This window comes from Nicotiana tabacum, chromosome 22 (assembly GCF_000715075.1).
Source record: "Nicotiana tabacum cultivar K326 chromosome 22, ASM71507v2, whole genome shotgun sequence".
Classification (NCBI taxonomy): Eukaryota; Viridiplantae; Streptophyta; class Magnoliopsida; order Solanales; family Solanaceae; genus Nicotiana; species Nicotiana tabacum.
The window spans coordinates 85,514,435-85,534,454 of record NC_134101.1 but is presented as its reverse complement, the minus strand read 5'-3'; the positions used below and the strand labels follow the sequence as shown (position 1 = coordinate 85,534,454).

The following is a 20,020-nucleotide window of genomic DNA, read 5'->3' as shown; positions in this document are numbered from 1 at the left end:
CTTATTTGGGAGGAGCACCGAGCTGACCGTATTCCGCCAGCACCTACATTTACCTAGGAGGCCACTATTCATATGTATGCATCATGGTACCGCCGTCACACCCGACTGATTATCGGGAACCCCATTCATGTACTTGGCGAGCGCTACAGACCATACGCCGGGAGACACGAGGCACTGGTATGTTTTTTGGCTTATTAATATCGTATAATTGTGATATAGCGTTATTTAATTAATATTTTAAATATTTCACAGGCTATTGGCCATCATCACCTCTACTAGTTGGGACAGGAGATGCAGCAGCATACCGACATCCCTACAGTCGTTGACTATGGCCGGCGGGTGGCACAGTTGGCTCGTCGGACCCTGTTTCAGGCGAGAGATGCCGCGAGGTTGGACCACGAGGCTCAGTATGCGGCGCCAGAGGACTACCATCGGGGTAGGGGTGTCCCACGAGGCAGGGGTAGGGCACGAGGGAGGGGTGCCCCACGAGGTAGGGGTGCCCCACGGGGTCGCGGGGGACGGCGAGGAGGTGGTCCCCAGCAAGGGGGAGTTGAGGCACCTGTCGACCCACCTGTTGAGGGACATGATGAGGACTTTGGAGTTTTGGCGCTTGGAGATGATCAGTCGGGTTATATACCTCGGGAAGATGAGCCTTCCAGCAGCATGCCTTCGTACAGCCTTCAGCTATCTTTGCCAGCATCGCAGGTCACCCCGTTAGGAGCATTGTCGATCACGGGTACATTCGACGAGGATGTATACCCGTACTTTACATGCCCATCTACCGTAGCTGAGGATCGGCCCACCCGGGACGTGGATGGAGGGCGTAGGTTGAGTTATGCCTCATCCCCGACGGTTGATGCGGATCTACCACAGGCGCAGGTATGTTTGTATTACTTTAAAATTTCAATTTGTTTTCTTTTCCTTAATGAGCTGCCATTAATTAGTTTTTAAGGTTTTTATGAAGGCTTCGTCCCAGCCCATCTTTGAGGCCACTACATGCTTTGATGAGGACACCACGGATGCATATATTCAGGAGGCCGACGAGACCACGGTGTACAATACAAATATACTTTGTCACATGCTAAGTTTAGTACTTGTTTTGTAGGTTGCTGACGGCCCGGCGGCCTATTCTTCTGATCCTGCCAGTTGTGGTGTCGATGATGCTGCACATCCTCACATAAAGAGGCGGCTTGATGATGATGATCCAGATAGTGTACCCGGGCGACAGGGGATGCGACTCAGGCCAGCAGCAACACTGAAGCACACAGGCTGCGGGACTCACTGATTTACTTAGATTTTTAGTTTGTGTAAATAGTGCATTATGTAAATAATAATAACAATTATCTTTTAACAACATTTTTATTTTAGTTGCGCTTGAACAGCAGTTTTACTTAAGCAGTACACAAAAAATACAAACATTGCAAACGTAACACAAAAACAAACAATAGAACTAAAACCATCACTGCATAAAGGATAACTAAAACCAGCTTTTTTCATATGGTTTTCATCTTTTTCAAAACGACAAGACAACTCCATAAAACGCAGTACTATACCACGCTTTATGTATTAACTTTTTCTGCAATAAATCAGCTTTTTCACATGGTTTTCATCTTTTTCAATCTTTTTCAGAACGACAAGACAACTCCATAAAATGCAGTACTATACCACGCTTTATGTATTAAATTTTTCTGCAATAAACCAGCTTTTTTCACATGGTTTTCATCTTTTTCAGAATGACAAGACAACTCCATAAAACGCAGTACTATGCCACGCTTTATGTATTAAATTTTTCTGCAATAAACCAGATCTTTTCACATGGTTTTCATCTTTTCAGAACGACAAGACAACTCCATAAAACGCAGTACTATACCACGCTTTATGTATTAAATTTTTCTCCTATAAATAACGGCATCATTGTAGTTATTTTGTGTGCTTAAAAATTAGTAAAAGCAAATATTTCATTAAAAGTAAGTTTTTTTTTTACTAAAAGCAAATATTTCATTAAATGGCTCAACCTCTTCGTCCACCAAAGTGCAACTGTGGAAAAGAATGCTCAATGCAAAATTGTTGGGACGGTGGTGAAGTTGGACGCCGCTACTGGTGCTGTATGAACCAGTTATACAAGGTTTCCGGCGAACCTATTTGTGATTTTGAGGAATGGATTGATGAACCATGTTATCAAGAATGCTACAGAGAACAACTGCAGTTTCTTCATGATATGTGTTTATGCCAACGGGAAACACAAAGAGAAAGTTGTAGCCTTGCATTCTAGTTTCCAGAAAAGTAAACTATTCATTATTTGGATAATTGAACAGAAAGTTACGACCGACTGAATGAAGGCTGGTAAAGCTGTTTTGTAATTTCCCTAGAAATTTCTGATGCGAAGAGCCTACTTTGGAAGCTTATATCTCGCAATCTATAAGGAATTTGAACATTTGCAAAACATGAAAGTTGTAGCTCTTTGATTCTAGTTTACAGAAAGTTAAACCATTCATTATTTGGAAATTTGTACATAAAGTTATGATCGATCAAATATGGCAGGTAAAGCTGTTGCTGGTGGACTTTTAGTGACGAAAATGGACTTTTAGTGACGGATGGGCAGAAACTTAAGGACCAAAAATGCTCATTTTCTTCATTTTCGTTTTGGGATTTTTGGAGCTCGGTTCTTGGGCGATTTCAAAGTGTTCTTCACGATTTCAACTCAAGTAAGTGTCTTATACTCTAAAGTGTTTATATTACATAAATACATGGTTATTTTCATCGTTTAATTCGGATTTAAATGGAAGAAAAAATCTTCCAAAAATGAAAATTTTAGATTTGGAGGTCGAGTTGTTATCGGAATTGGATAAAATTGGTACGGTTGAACTCGTATCGGAATCGGTGTTCGGATTTAGTAAGTTTTTTCGGGATTCGAAATATGGGTCCCACTACTTAATATTAAAATGAATTTCGGATTTTTATCCGGAAAATTAGTAAATTCTTATGGAATTCATTCCTACGATCCGTGTTGAGTATTTCGAGTTGTTTGTGAATAGATTTGAAGCTTTTGGAGACAAAATCAAAAGGGAAAGTTGTGGTCGAGTAATTGATTGAAATTGTAAAGCGAGGTAAGTGCTCGGTTTAACCTTGACTTCAGGGAATAGGAATCCCCAACTTAATTACTATGTAAAATTTCATGTGTGGTGTATAGGTGAGGTGACGAGTATCTATGCACCACCAAATTTTCTGCTTACATGATCCTTTCCCCGTTTCCAATATAATCGCTTCACGTTTTAATTGTTTCATGTTCATTGTTGTTTCTATGATTACTTGGTTTGTTAATTTGTTGATAAGCCTTGTTGGAATTATTTATTTTTTTGAGAAAGTATTAGTTGTTTTCCTTGGTTTCATCATTGTACATAAAGATTGAGGGGGTTGACGTTGTTTTACGATATATATATATATATATATATATATATATATATATATATATATATATATATATATATATATATGTTTATGAGAAGTACGGCTTTCTGTTTACATTTGTTGAGATAAAAGTGTTGTGAAAGGCTTGACCTGAATTGTGAAAGTTTTTAATAAATGAAATAAATGATAGTGATAAGGGTGGACATGTGAAATAAATTATAATGATAAGGGTGGACATGTGAAGTAAATGTAGCGATAAGGGTGCACAGGTGAAATAAATGATAGCGATGAGGGTGGACAGGTGGGATCGGGTTGCACGCCGCAACAAGACAGTGATAAGGGAGGACATTTATGTTTTACTGATTTTTAATACAAGATTTGGAAAATTCACTGTTTTACTCTACTGTTTCTCATACTCTGCACATATGGTTATTTTAATGTGAAGTTTGAAAATTTGGAGATTTGTGTGAGATCTTGGTTACAGCTGAGGCTTGGAATAGGCGGCTGAGCTATTTTATTTAATGTTACAGTTTATCTTTCTTGTTGGTGTAGAATTGTTTTATTGCTTTATTATATATAATGTTGCAGGTTAAGTTACATTGCCTCACCTTAGCCTCGTCACTACTTCGTCGAGGTTAGGCTCGGCACTTACTCAGTACATGGGGTGATTGTATTGATACTATACACTGTACTCTTTTGTGCAGATACTGGAGTTGATCCTAGCGACGCACGTTAGGCTTGCTCGGATTCAGCTATTTACAGGAGACTTGAGGTATAGCTGCAAGGCATTCGCAGTTCTGAAGTCCCCTTCCACTTTATCATAGTTGTGTATTTCTTTCAGCCAGCTTTATTTTCATTCAGACCTTTATTTGTATTATTTTAGTAGCTCGTGCACTTGTGACACCAGTTCTGGGATGTTTTTTTTGACATCACTAGTATTATGGATTAATTGTTTTATATCATAATTACTTCTGCATTGTTTCTTTGATATTAAATTGATTTTAAATTTGTTAAAAATATTAATATTATTCTAACGTTGGCTTGCCTAGCAAGTGAAATTTTAGGCGCCATCATGGACCCAAAGGTGGGAATTTTGGATTGTGACACTATGCTAAAACAAAGTACAAGTGAAACTAATAATGTGAATTTTCATAGAGAATTGCAAATTAAAAGGGTGTGAATTATACTTTTTATTTTTCTTGTACAAGTATTAGTTCAAATTGACTTATTTACAAATTTCGTACAAGATTTTTGGATGACTGCATTCTATAAAAATATTAGTTAGAAATTCTAGCTCATATCAACAAAAATAATAATATTATAAAACATATATTTTCAAAAACAAAAAAGCAAAGTATGCTTGTAAATTTTTTTCCTAGAGAATATAAATGATTAAAGTATTCATTTTCAATTCAAATCGAACTTACTTTCAAAGAGGGCCAATTTAAAAATGAATTTTAAGCTGATATATTGACTAATGTTTGAGAGCAGGGCCAGTCCTTCTATAAAGAAAAAGAAAGTAAAACAACTGCTTTAGGCCCCATATTTATAGGGCCCTATTTTTTATTAGAAGGATTTGCAATTGCTATGAAAATTGCACTTGAAATGAATATCAAACCCGAATTTCATAAGAAACGTATGATAATTAGGAAGTAACAATTTGATGAGAATGTTGATAATAAAATCTATCTTTCGAGGAGTCCTTTGGAGTTGATTACTTTATACATAGTAGACAAGGCTATTTTTTTCACTTCAAAATAGATTTGGACAATTCGAAGCATGTGAAAGTATTTTTGATTTTCTATTTAGCGGTAAAAACTAAGATCACTAGATGATGAAAACTTGAAAAAATATTGCCTTAATGTTAAATGTTCCTTAAAGCATAATAATCAATTCGATATTGATGGTTTAAATTTATTTTGGGAATTAAAAATATCAAGAAAAATAGTACAATTAGAAGATAACAGTTTAATTGATACACTCGGTCAAATAAAAAAATTGATTGTTTTTCCAATGCCTATATTACTTATGGAATAATATTAATAACTCTTGTTTCCGTCGTTTGAGCGGAAAAAAAATTTCAAAATTAAAATTGATAAAATCTCACCTAAGATCAACAATGTCTCAATAAAGATTAAATGGTTTAGCTATATTGTCAATTAAGAAAGACTTATTAGGAGTTATTGATTATTAGAAAATTATTAATAACTTTGTGTCTAAGAAACGCTAGAAAAATAGACTTCAAATAAATAAATAAATAAATAAATTTTTATAAAAAAATTAAGGTCCATCATAAAGTTTGACTTTAGGCCACAACACTCGTCGGGCCGCCCCTATTTGAGAGCTTATATGGGGCATAGTTCTTCATTTATCGAATTAGCTAAATAGGATTAACTATTATTATTTTCAAGAACTTACATTTTTTTAACTTTTATTTTATAATTTAAACATAATTTTTTAATAATATTTATGTATTTTTTAATATTTTAAGTTCTCAAGATGGGGTACACGCGCAACGTGCGTATCATAAGACTAGTTATATTAAAAGCACGAAGGCCCTTAGCGAAATGTTGTTTGCCTTTTTTACCCTCTAAAAATTAATTTTACAATAGACAAAATTGTAATTTAACTATTTTACGAACATTTAAGATTTGAAATCAATTATATTCCTTTTACTACGTATATCTTTCCTTATTTGAATTGTTATAGTATAGAAAGTCATAATATTTAGAACTCTAAAATTAACTTACTTAAATACCTTATTTGACTAGGAATGATTTAATTTAAGTTGTTATATTAAAGGGAAGAAATACGAACACGTTTCTTACTAAAGATTCTTTATAGAGATGGATTCATCCTTGTGCCTCCCATAACTTTTAGCATACTTTCAGTTTTTTTTCCACCCACATATGCGGAAGCTGGAAGGATGTTTTCATCCAGAAAGATGCTAAACTTGTGATTTTATTCTCCATGCATCAGAATTAAAGAATCACTCCAATTTCTTTACCCTTCGTAATAGTCGTAAGACAGGGGATTAGATTATCACAAGTTTACGACAAGGATCCAATGAGTATACATGTCCCTTCTACTTCTTACAGTAACTAATTCAATTGTTTTGACTCTGAACATTAATATGTGAAAGTCATCCATTGATGTCATTAAAAGGTGTATGTAAAAATAACTTTAATCTGCTTCATACTCACCAGATTCTTTTTTTACATAGGATCATTAGTCTTTTTGGTGGATGAACAATGATATTGAAGATTCAGAAATCCAAGAGGCCAAGAGGTAGAAGTTATAAAAGCAATTTTCAGTATCGCAGGCTACAAGGAATCTCATGTATTTTGAGTTTTGGGTTTGAGATTTGTATTTTGTCATTTAAATCTTCTTCACAATTTTACAATAGATTTTTTACATAAGTTCTTAGAAATATCTTTTCTTCCAAGGCTTCTTTTCTGCTTTGTCCATGGTACTTAAACTTAATTTTTCAATGTAATTCAAGTAGGTTTTACTTTGCCGGTTCAATCTCAACGGTATACAAGGTGTCTGGTTATCCGAGTTTTGTTGCTCATGCCTCAGATATTACAATTGATTTTGAAAACCAAGAGGAGGGGTACCGAGAATTTAGAACTGAAACGGATTCGATTGTTACTTGTTATGATCAAATTTTCTATTTGCTTTTTTCTAGATTTTGTAAGAAAGATTTCAAGCAGTTTAAGCCTTAGGGATACAAGGAGTAAAGAGAGTTCTATGATTCAAGAGAGAAGGACCAAGCAAGGAGCTAGGATCAAGGAATCTGTTTCCGCGCATTGGTCCATATGTGTATGGGCAACTAGGACTCTATAATAAAACAACGGGTTGTCTTTTAATTTTGCTATCAATACAACCAAAGGCAATATACTTTTTCTATTTTTTTCACTGATTTGATTGACTTGAGAAATATTAACTGTTACGATAGTTCATTAGTTGGAACTTCCTTTTAATTTTTGTTATGGTAATTTTATACACTGAGCTAAGTAAAAAAAATTTGGTGTACCGCATCACCACGTCCCATGCATATTCTTGGGGATATTTGACATAAATAACTCTTTAATGCTCCTATTAAGTAGTTGTTTGCATCTTACTTTTCTTTTAAATACTCTTTTTATATGAGTTATTTGTTAGTAGTTCTTTTCGAATTTCAAGATAATGAATTCTTACTTGCAAGTATTCACTCTTTATTCCCTTGCGATTTAAGATGAACGAACTATTCTAAGCTGTTGTTTATTAATAATGGCCGCTTCCTTTATTTACATGGTAGGTAGATGACAAAAAATTCACAATAAGATAGTAAATAATTTTTTTAGCTTTATCTTCAACAATATTGAAGAAGAAAAGGCCCAATGTGGACCTAGAATGTGCGTGCATGCCCTGCAGGCATAGAATTTCCTTTTGGCTGATCTATGTTACTTTTTTCTAGGGTATAAAAGTTTAGGACTTTGTACGAAGGAACATAAACTAAAATTTTCATTAATTCAAGTGCCAAAAATATCCAATTATTTTGCACTCATCTATGTAGTAGAACTCATCTTTTAGGATTTAGATAAATTTGTTGGTAGAATAAATGATACTCTTATTTTGCTCCTTAATCTTTTTTAAAATAATACCACTTGGTTAGTTAATCCCTTCATCAACCTAACTGTTTGTTGGTGGATTTCCTATTGGATATGAAAATAGAACTATAAAACTAAATAAATTTAGAACAAGGAGGAGTTCAATACTTATAGATGATCACAATTTTACATTCTTTACAAAAAACTCTTTAATAGGGATCATTAATTTAAATGTGTGGTGCTATAAGATAACGAGACTTATTATCTTTGTGAGATGAACTCTTTTATATGTGTTTTTACGTTCTATCTAAAGTTTAAATATAACTACCAAGTAAGTCTTTATGACCTAATATGTTTTCTTATAAAATTGTAGAATTTATAACAAAAATACTTTTAAAAAATTATGAAACAAAAGAAAAAAAAATGACCCTAAGTTTTTATTTTTGATGTTAGGTTTTTCTTTTTTCATATCAATGTACATTCTATTTGTTGTAGGTTGGGCAACAAGAATTTCTGTCAGAGCTACCAAAGGTATGAACAGAAACATACACCAAGAAGCTCATCAATAATTATAAATATGATATACTAACTAATAAACTAGCTTATTTGCAGGTTCATAAAATATTAAGTATTTGAACCAACCATTGCATCCATATATATAATTACAGTCATTGAACTAAATGAATATAGTATTGCATATGTTGACATCAATTGCTATTTTACTTAATTTATTTTTTTCAGATACAATATATTTTAATTGTTTGACGAGGCATATACGTGCATTAAAACTAACTACGTATTTTTAAATGTGCAAAATTTTGTTTAAAAATTAATGTGCGAATTCACATAAAAAACTAATACACGTGTCAGATACAGGGAGTAGGTTCACCGGCTCTCAACGGAGTTAACATAAACCCGAGTTTATTAAAGCGGGTCAATGACCAACTACTTGTATTCCCTTTTGCTTCACCGAACCGCTCCCCTCTCGATTTCACGCTTTCTTCTTTCTAGGGTTTTTGCTAGGTTTTAAAAAAATCCCAAATTTGATTTTCTTCAGTCCGAGTTGAGCTGAAGCTCTTTCTGGCTACAAAACCCTATACTTTATTACGGGTAAGCCCTCAAAATTTGTACAATTTGATTCACACATCTCGTTTTGATTCAGTTCTTTGTGCACTGTGTTTAAACCTTCTTCATACCGTTAAAGATGCAAGATTGAAGACGGGGTTCTACTGAAAAAAGTGAAAAACTTACATTTCTTGAAACTTTTGGGGGAATTATATTTTTGAGAAATTGAGGGACTAGGGGTTTTGTATCTGTTAAAAATTGAAGATTGCTGAAAAATGCATTTCTAGAAATTTTGGGGAAATTGTGATATTTTAGGGAATTTTGAGTTCTGAGTTATGTGAAAGAGACTAGGGTATTGTATACTGTTTGAATCTTCTTTTTACTGTTAAAGATTGAAGGGAGTTCTACTGAAACATACATCTTCGGGAAGTGTTGGGGCAGTGGTGATATATTTGGGAAATTTGAGTTCTGAGTTATGCGAGAGAGACTAGGTTTTATATCCTGTTCGAAACCTTATTATACTGTTAAAGATTGAAGACTGAAGGTGTTTTCTACTGAAGAGTACATTTCTGGAATGTATTTGGGAAGTGGTGATATTTTGGGAATTTTGAGTTCTGAGTTATGTGAGAGAGTCTTGGATTTTGTATACTGTCTGTAGCTTCTTTATACTGTTAGAAGATCGAAGATTGAAGGTGGGTTTCTGCTGAAAAATACATTTCTAGAAGATTTTGGGAACTTGGTGATAATTTTGGAAAGTTGAGTTCGAGTTAAGTGATATGAGGTTTTGAATATGAACGATGGAGGCGGGGAGAATGTGGAAGACAGTGGCAAAAAGAATAATTCAGGGGTCAATGCATTTTCCCAGGCTATTGCTAGAATTGCCATTGCACAGATATGTGAGAGTGTAGGGTTTCAGGGTTTTCAGCATTCTGCATTGGATGCGCTCTCAGATGTGGCGGTCCGGTACGTTCGAGAAGTAGGGAAAACAGCTGATTTGTATGCGAATTTAGCTGGCAGGAGTCAGGGAAATGTGTTTGATGTGATTCAAGGGTTGGAAGATTTGGGTTCCGTCCAGGGTTTTTCTGGTGCTTCAGATGTCAATCGCTGCCTTTTTAGTTCCGGGACAATCAGAGAACTAATTAGACATGTTAATGAGGCTGAGGAGAACCCCTTTGCTTATTCTATTCCCGGTTTTCCAGTTGTCAAGGATGTGAAACGAAACCCTAGCTTTGTACAAGCTGGAGAAAGCCCCCCAGAGCACGTGCCTTCTTGGTTACCAGTGTTCCCAGACTCAGAAAGCTACTCAAATTTGAATTCAGCAGAGAAGAAAGACAGTGATTGTAGAAACAGTAAGGTTGAGATAGTTGAAGAGCTGAGAAATGCGGACAAGCCTTTGGTGCCAAGGAGTGGCTTAGGAGATTCTGTAGCTATTAGTCAGGAAAATCCTTCCAAGGCTAAAAGAGTAATCCAATGTAATCCGTTTCTTGCCCCACCTCTGCACTTCGGGGAGAAGGAAGTGTCTCAAGTTTCTGTTCCTGTTAGACTTTCCGATGAGGCCTCAGTTCAGCCTCAAAATCATGCAGCAATGGAGAACCAAGCTTGTATGTTAGAGACATTTGCACCAGCCAATGAAGCAGTCAAGACTGCACCAGTGGACCTTGAAGATGGCGGGAATAAGATTCTATTAAACACCAAATCCCCTGTACAATTTAGATTGAGAAGGAGCGGAAAACCATTAGGTAAGGCAGTTGGTCTTCTGGATAAGGACCATGAGGACTTTGCATCTCCTCTTTGTGCTGAAAATGGAAAAGATGATAAGAAGAGGAGGGCGGAGCAGATTCTTAAAGAATCTGAATCCGATATGCAGGATTTGCCTCACTTGTAAATTAGGAATCATTACTTAGAACTTGTATACTAGTTTAGCAAACTGGTGGCAGTTGCTGGTTCCTAGATTATCAAAGTTAGGGGCCTAGAATTGTCTGTGCATGGATCATACAGACTGCTAGAGTGGTAATTTTCACACTTTTTTGAGGTATGTAGTGTCAGTAATATTTTGCACTTTTGTAGCACTATTGAAGTTTTCATTTTTCTTTTCTGGTGTGGTCTTGTTGCCGTTCAACAGTCTATTGTGTGTTAAATGGCCATTAAATCACCCCCCCCCCTGCCTCACTTCTGGTGCACTATATTTTTTTTCCCTTGCTGTGTCCTCCTTGGGAAAAAAATTTTCCACTTACAGTTTGCAATACAAATCTGGATCTCCAAACTAAAAGAAAAAAATGAAATACTCAGATGGGAGAGGAAAAATAAAATATAATAGAAAGGCTTGCTTATTTCAAAATTTCTGCAGCATTTTAGGCGTGTTCTTCGGAAACAGCCTCTCTAGGGGTAAGGTCTGCGTACGCTTTACCCTCCCCAGACCCCACTTGTGGGATTTCACTGGGTTTGTCAGATGGGAGAGGAAAAAGAAAATATAATAGAAAGGCTTGCTTATTTCAAAATTTCTGCAGCATTTTAGGCGTGTTTCCGCTCTACCTTCATTAGGTAGGGGTAAGGTCTGCGTACACTTTACCCTCCCCAACCGCACTTGTGGGATTTCACTGGGCTTGTTGTTGTTGTTGTTGTATTTTAGGCGTGTTCTTCCTTTTTTGGGGAATTGCAGGCTGTTGCATATAGTAAGAGAAATTGTGTAATTGGCGTTGATCCCTGATTGTGTACAGCTATCTAGAAGACCAAATAAGTTTGAACTTTGTGAATTATGTTGCCAGTGGGCAATTAAAAGTCTTGGAATATAATATCATCTTTATTCCTCTGGCTATTCTGATTTGTAGGTTTTATTGCATAGTTTGATGCTGGTGTTTCACTTGATGTACATGTTATGTGCAGATCAAAGTACTTCTTTCTTCCCTCCCTTCTGTCAATGAGCTGTAACAGTGACTACAGTACACTTATAAACAAGACAACATTATGTAAGCAACAATTAAACGTGATAAACTTTTCGGACATAGTACTTGCTATTGTTGTTTAACATTGCACACTTGTTGTACAAGTTTAAATTAATACAATATGTGTGCAATGTTAAACAAGAATATGTTAAACACTGATAGGTGTCATGGAATCCTTGTAAGAAGAACAAGGATGTAATTGCTCTCCTTAGTAGAATTGGATTTCAGCGCAAGCTTTGTGCTGTTTATATGTAATATTTGTTACCATTCTCAAAAAAAGCATATTATATTAGTTAAACAGATGTTTACTCTCTTTCACTCAATAGGTGCCAAGCACTTGTCTTTGAGTAGGCTCTTTTAAATTATTTGGCAATTGTGTAAAGTTTTTGGTTTAAATTAAGGATTTGATACCTCTAATATAAGACTTTGTAAGTGAGATATGAAGTTGAAACTTTTGCTTTGTATGATGAGAAGCATTATGCATGTGGCTTACTGCTTACATGGCACCTCTGCCTTTTCTCACGTTACCTTATTCCCTTTATGCTTTGGTGGATTGTCATAAACCATCTGTCTTCTCTCGTGCGTGCAATAATGTCTGCGAAGTTTTGTTGGCCACTCACAGTTATTTCTATGTAAAGAGAGGATGGAGAGAGAGAGATGATGTATTGCAACTGTATACAAGTCTCGATTGCTCATTCGTGTTATAAGATCGGTTATGCATCTAATGTCACTGAGCCATCTTGGTTTGAAGTCCACTATACCGTATGGCCTACTTTATGTTTTTGCCTTTGACCCAACAAATGATGTCTTTGTGTTTAGTTGTTTACTATTGCCAGTAATGCCTATAGTTTTATTTTTTCTGTCGTCTGAAATTTCTTCCACATTTCTGTCCCCTTGATTGGCATCTTTTGTACACAAAGTTAGGGATTGTAGGTTGCAAATGACCTGGGGATGAGGTTTTCCTCTCTGTTTAACGTCGTATGTTGACTGTTGAACTGCAGAGGTAGGTAGATCAAGCACCTTTAGGACTTGGAAAAGAAAAGGTTATCCTCCACATAAAAGACCTGACCTATTTAACCTTTTCTGGTTCTGGCTATTTATTCAAGGAACACTGTTTTCTAGAGATGTTGATGGGAATAGCACACTCATTATTGAGACCTCACTCATAGTCGGACTCAGCTGTTTATTGTGGTGCTAATCGAACGTGTTTGTTTTCTTAAATGTAAGACCTGTCTGTGTTTGCTGGCCTCTCTCCATTGACTTGCTGGCTTTTCCGGCTGATTGTATCCTGGTTAAAATTTTGAAGACCTTCTACTTAGAGGTGTGTTTATCTATTTTGGAACTCTCAAATGTGGGGACTTACCAAAGCATGAATGATTTGTATCTCATGTTTAGCTTCCCAGCGCATGTGCCTGCTTGGTTGGTTACCCATGTACTAAGAGAGCTACTCAAATTTGAATTCAGCAGAGAAGAAAGACAGCGATAGTAGAAACAGTAAGAGACCTAATTGACCCTTTCTGGTTCTGGTTATATATCCAAGGGCCAACTTTTTCTCGGAGACTTTGATGGGGATGCCACATTCCTTATAGAGGCCTCACTGATAATCGGATTCAGCTATCTTTTCTGGTGCTGATTGAACTTGTTTTCTTAAATGTGAAACCTTTCTGTGTTGGCTGGCCTCTCTCCACTTGCCAGTTTTCTCCTGCTGATTGGTTTCCTAGTTCAGGATTTTACAACAACAACATGCCCAGTATAATCCCACAAGTAGGGTCTTGAGGGGTTAGTGCGTACGCAGCCTTATCCCTACCTTCGCAAGCAAAGTTCCTAGTTCAAAATTTTGTGCTTATAAAATGTGAAATCCTTCTGCTTTGAGTTTCATTTATCTATTTTGAAACTCTCAAATGATGGGGGCCTGTCTCAAACTGTCCCAAGAGTTGCTAGTATTTTACTTAGGGTTATATGCTTCAAATTCTGGAGATTGTAGATGATACACTGGCAAGCATTTGAAATAATCCATATAACATCTTTTGGATCTATATTTTCAAGAAAAAAATGATTGTTTTCGTGGGAGATTAAAGCTGTCATGCATCAAGATATGTTAGCACTAAAAGGTAACTTCAACAAGAGGCCCAGCGAGTTTGGGCTAACTCTATGACGTCAGCGCGTGATTCTGCTCGAGAGTGTGAGTGGGAATAACTGTGTCCAAGTGTTCCTAGAATTTTATTTTGCGGTATGTTTCAAATCCTTTAGCTTTTCGGTGAAACATAGTCAAGCATTTGAAATAAATCCAAAATAACGGCTCTTGGGTTTATATTTTGAAATCCAACACAAGTATATCCCAACGGGTACAAAAATTGGGATTGTGTATTTGAAATTACTATAGAGCCAACTTCCTCCATCTCAGCATGCCCTTAATTTTTTTTTTTTTTGATAGCTGTAGTGTACCTCGATTAATTCCACGGGGTACTTGCTACTAAACATGCCCTTACATTATTGGACAGTTTTAGAGATGTTGGGATCCTTACTCAAGCTAATTTACGTATTATGTTTCTGCATCCTTACTCAAGCTTGAATTATTATGTTTTTGCATATGCTAAATCTGAGCCAGTGTGAAGTAGCGCTACTCATCCAAAATCATGGCGGATGTTCTGTTGTTTTCTTTTACCCTAAGTTGCTCGGACTCTTCAGTTTCGATGCTGCACCCGTGTCGGCATGACGTGGGTGTGGGTGTGAGATCCGTACCCGATCTGCTCAACCAATTTTTGGTACTTTGACCAAAATCGACGGAGAAATTCATGACAGATACAATTATTTCTCAAACAGAACAAAAGCTAGGGTGAAATTGAAGAAAATACAATACCTTGTATATAGAAATTTCTATGCCAGTCCTTTTGCTTTTATCTCCTTATCAAATTCTCCTCTTGATCAAATATTCTCTTTCTCGGAATACCTTGTAAATTTTCCACATAATATCTCACAATTTAGAAATTTTTTGAACTCTTTTTTAGATATTTGAATTATCTTTAGCCGAATTGCCGCATCCGTATCTGTATCTGGATCCATGCCCCGGAATCTTTATAGTTAGATCATGAAGGATTTGACATCTAGATCCGCAACCATATCCGACACACCTAAGTCCGAGCAACTTAGCTTTTACCTAACTGAATTAATTGATTAATATTTTGATTGGTTACTTTTGAAAAGTTAAAAGGGATAATCGGACTGTGAAAGGGAAAAACCAGGTCTGAACCGAACACTGTTAGGATGTCTGTAACCCCAGTATAGTATCCTTTACATTCAATACAGTTCATGCCTCAAATATTTCCTCGTACATAACCTGATAAGGATGCACATGATCTTATGAAGAGTAAGAAAAAAAGCACGGAAGCTTGAGAATTTACTTAGTATATAGTTATCTACAATGCTGTCTTGGTGTTTTATGCTGTTCGGTAGTCTCATCACTAATGATTTCTCTAATCAGGTCTTTAAATATTAAGCGCTCAACATCCAATACCAACAGTGGGATCTCATTGTGATGATTTGTCCAATCTTCTGATTGATGCATCATATCTTTATTTAGAATGCTGATCAATTCATCATCTTTAGAATCCATGCTAACGTCTCTTTTAGAATTGAAATGGTCTATCTCCGACTTCAGTTCTTTCAGAAGCTGCGTCGCATTCCAACACTTATTCTGCATTATATTGTTATCTGAACCTAGTTTGCGGACAAGAATCTCATTGACGGTGTCAAATGTGATCTTCCTTCTTGTCTTATGATCAAATTTTATCTGAGCAATCTCTTCACTGTGTTTTTCAGTTGCTAGCAAACTGCTTTCCTCAGTCTGCTCTACGATGTCGAACAATTTTGGGTTGATCAAATGGCTGGGTGAGTGAAGCTGAATGGTTGTGGACATGGAGGCCACATCTTTTAGAAGGCCAGATGCCAGTAGTATCTTGGTAATGTATCTGTGGTCTGGATTGTGGTTCTGGCATAAGGATGCAAGTTGATCCATGTTTGCTTCGTGGATGGTGGAGTTTGGTGTTCTGAGCTCATGAACCAAGTCATCCTTGCTTTCTAATATCTTATGGTTGGACTCGATGTCAAGGTCAAGTCTGGTCCTGTAAGGTGAATGATCTAGGTCATCTGGACACCAAACATCAGGACCTGCAAACCCATCATCTGTTAAGGTGGAAATGGACAGAGAAGATTATTAGTAGTCAAGTCATGCTTCAACACCAAATTCAATTCTAGCTAAACACTTTCTGCAGGTGACGTTCTTCCATCTGTTTATTTTCTTAATAATAATAAATATTTCTTGCCCTGTTTTCTTTTAAATTTTCTGATAATATGAATAAGGGAATCTAAACATGTTCAAGTGTAATCATAGGGACTTTTTCTCGTCCAAGTTATGTGCCTCAGTCACATAAGTGGCCTCCAATTTGTGGTTAAGATTATTAGTATTCTATGTGGTATTGATTATCTCTTGGCATGTGAACATATGCATAACTCTTTTAGGTGCTATTTTCTAAGTTTAGTTTAATAAGCCCTAATAAAATGATGACGGTCACCAAGAATTACATAATGATGTTCTTTCAAGTAAAGGTGGAGCCGAGACATGCAGTTTAGAGAAAGAAATAGAACGAAACAAGCCTTACTTTCCAGAGTGCAGTATCCAAGTTGTCATCTTTGAACTAAGCCATTTTCTTATAATTTCCTTTTCCTTTTGTTTCAAGTGATGTATTGAACTCTGCTATTGTGCTTTATGTTCCTCCATATAGTGCTTTTTCCTGGACACTATGATTATCTCTAGTTTGCATCTAAAACAGATGATTTAGAGAAATAGAATAATACCTCTAAAAGCAGTCACAATATTCTTCTTGACTGAAGATGGTGAATCTTCAACATAGAATATAGCATTAAGCACTGAGACAGGACTTAGTTGTTCAACTGTTGCTATTGCAAGTTCATTTGTTGGTGTGTCTTCAGTAAGCCTCAATGTGTCACCCTGGACCGTGTCAAAGTCAACGACAGTAAGTGTTCATACATAGAAAAACAGATGTAAAAATGGGAAGTTGCTTACTCTTTCTTTATTGTCCTCTTGCCTCTTAGCATCAATCTGGAAGGAACAATTTGTGCTTTCCAAACTGTTGTTGATTTCCGATAGAACAGAAACTGCACGAGCATGCTCACTTAATTTTTTTTTGTAACTGCTGATTTCAGTTAGATCATCAGTTTGTTGCATATTGCTAGGTTTTGCTTTCTGATTCCTTTTTGAAGACCCCGGTTCCTTAATTTGCTTAATTGATTGCCTTTTAACCTTGCTGGTTTCTGATGATTGAATGGTCTGACAAGCTTGTTTGTCCATGCACTGTTGCTTCTGCTGTAGTTTTGGACTTAAAGTTCCATAATTCTTTCCTAGTACAGGACTGGAAGTTCCTTTCCTTTGTTGACAAGAGGTTGTTTGCACTGCCTTTAATGTTCTTCCTTTAGCCTTCTTATCTGGGGAAGGAAGATAACGGCCAGAGCACGTGACATTGTACGTTCCAGGTGTCATACCTTTGGATGTTTGCTTGTCAACTGTGCCATCTTTGTTATGTGCAAGCCCTTGAGTGTAAACTTCTTGAAATTTGGAGACATTTGCAGTTGGGGCAGCGGAACTTGCGAGTCTGATTTTATCCTTTTGTTTGGCTGGTTTTGGTGTCAAATTTGATGATTCTGATCTTTTTGAGGGGTTGGTCACCTTTTTAGTCAGTGATGGCGGGCTACGTTGCTTCCTCTGCTGCACTGGCTGCAACTCAGCATCAGATACCTGCGGAGCTCTTTGGCCTTCTAACCTTTCTCTTGTCTTCTGCATTGCTTGAAGTGTCTGTTTCAGAGTGCTGAGATCAGTCCCAGCCCTTCTGAACTCTAGTTCTATTGTCCTTTTCTCAATTTCGCAATAAGCAGAGGAAGAAAGGTGTGGACTCTGTGGTGAAGCTTCCATGCCCTTGTATCTGACAGATTTTTGGGAGGCTCGACTGGCCTCTTGTTGCCTCCAGCGAGCAGATTCTTGTGGAAGCCCTGAAGATGAGGCAGGTCTCATGATTGAGTTGGTGGATTTCATCCGTGGAGAGGCAAAATTCCATTCCAAAATCCGTGGTGACATGGTAACTTGATTTGTCTTGCTCTTTCGAGCTGATCTTGTTGATATAAAAATAGAATCTTTAGCCGGGGAAGTGTTAGGTGTCACAATCTCAGTATCCGTTGAGGGAACGGGATTTGGAAAAGGTTCCAACCCCATTAGCTTTGCTACAACGCTGGAAGATCGATTATGACATTGCAGTTCTTGATCCCCTAAAAGAGAATTTGATATGGATTCAAAGACTGATCTCCTCAAGGATTGTTGTCTACTGTCCAATGACAATCTAGGAAGATCTTTTAGCTTCATCATAGACTGCATTGTTTCTGTTGATTCTCTTCCGTCACATGAGAAACGAGGACGATCCTTTGGTGCACGCTGTAAGAAACCAACTTTATCTTCCCCTGCATTCCAATGTGCTTCACAAAGCTTTGCAGGACCGCGTGCTGTTACACTGGATGCCTTCCCATAATTCGAGTGCTGAAGAGGCCTCGGAGAATCTATGTGCTTAATCACGTGGACTCTACCTTCTACTTTAGCGACAGTTTTTACAGATAAATTGCAGGCGTCCCTGTACATCGAGTCCTTAACTACATCGCGGAGATCAGGAGAGTGTCGACCTGAATGAGAAGAACTTGATTGCTTGGCTAGTAGGACTTGTGAAGGAGATCCTGATAAGTTACTTTGAGTACGAGAAAGTGGCGCTTGTTGTACTTTTTTGTTGTCTTGCAGTGTTGAAGAAGTAGATGGACTTAAAAAAGAGCAGGAGGCTTTCGATGTTTCGTTCGAGGGCAACTCTCTTGCTGTGATCGCTTCCTGCAGTTTCCGATCACATCATTAAGTCTTTATAGGTTGATTTAGAGATGCTTGGATAAATGATTAGTTCAAAGTCTTACTATTTCAATTTCTGTTGCATATTTGGCTGCCATATCGTTCATCGCACCTTCAAGATAGAATAACCAACAGTGAGATCCTCTTCATGTAATGCAGAAAAGATTCAACTTTTGACACTATCAGTTTATTTTGACATGTTACATACCTTACTGTTTAGTGTTGGGTTTACTGTACAGAGTTACTTGTTGTAAGTCATTTTAGTCTGATGTTGTAATAGAGTTATATATTGTCGGTGCACAGAAGTTGAACTCTATTCAAGTAAAGGGTCTAGTTAATTTGAGTGAATTTCATGAAGACGTACTGCGTGAAAATAAGTTGAACCGCAGGTATTAAAATGATACCACAGGGTGCAAACCCAATAGAGAGAAAAACTGCACGAGAGGGCCACGAGAGAAGGAATAGCTTTGAGTTCTATGTACTAAGGGGTCGTTTGGTTGGAATACGGATTATGCCGGTATAAGTTATGCTGGGATTGTTGTTTATTCACTGTTTGATATGTTGTATTAAGAATGACAATTGCATAATTTCTAAGAAGAAAGTATAAGTTATACTGGTGCTGATTACCCCACCCTCTATTTAACATCGGGATAACTTATACCTGGTTTGCTAACCAAACATAATATTAAGGTCGTATTAAATTTTTATACCATCCCTATACCCAGAGGCGGAGCTAGGATTTAAACCTTATGGATTCAAAATTGTAATCATTTTAAGTTAGTGGGTTCTAAATTAATAAGTTGTACATATTCAATGGATTTCTTAAGACAAATACATGGTTTGAACAAAAACTACTGGGTTCGGCCGAATCCGCATCCTGCACTCTACCTCCGCCCCTGCCTATACCTTCTTATACCTCGTACCAAACGACTTCTAACAGTATAAAAAATATTTATAACCGTTCAAAAATTATAAGGTAACTATTTATATTAAAAATAATAATTTGTAAGCTTATAAAAGTGAAAACTAACATGTTATAATAGAATATGCTAGCGTAGAAA

At 36.7% G+C, this 20,020-nt stretch overlaps 2 protein-coding genes across 2 annotated transcripts in view; one reads left to right on the top strand and one right to left on the bottom strand.

Moving 5' to 3' along the window:
* The first annotated feature begins 8,953 nt into the window (after nt 1-8,953).
* Nucleotides 8,954-19,169, top strand: LOC107799484 (transcription initiation factor TFIID subunit 8-like). Its single transcript, XM_016622612.2, has 3 exons — nt 8,954-11,097; nt 15,827-16,278; nt 17,435-19,169. Exon 1 carries the CDS (start codon nt 9,856-9,858, stop codon nt 10,948-10,950), a length of 1,095 nt encoding a protein of 364 aa, XP_016478098.1. The 5' UTR covers nt 8,954-9,855; the 3' UTR covers nt 10,951-11,097; nt 15,827-16,278; nt 17,435-19,169.
* Nucleotides 10,348-20,020, bottom strand: part of LOC107799483 (protein LONGIFOLIA 1-like) — a 28,898-nt gene continuing 19,225 nt past the window's right edge. The window contains exons 2-5 of the mRNA XM_075244535.1: nt 19,025-19,071; nt 17,091-18,944; nt 16,862-17,015; nt 10,348-16,189 (exon numbers count right to left, since the gene is read on the bottom strand). Of these exons, the coding sequence (XP_075100636.1) occupies nt 15,420-16,189; nt 16,862-17,015; nt 17,091-18,944; nt 19,025-19,071 (2,825 nt within the window). The 3' untranslated portion in view covers nt 10,348-15,419. The remainder of the gene's footprint in view (nt 16,190-16,861; nt 17,016-17,090; nt 18,945-19,024; nt 19,072-20,020) is intronic.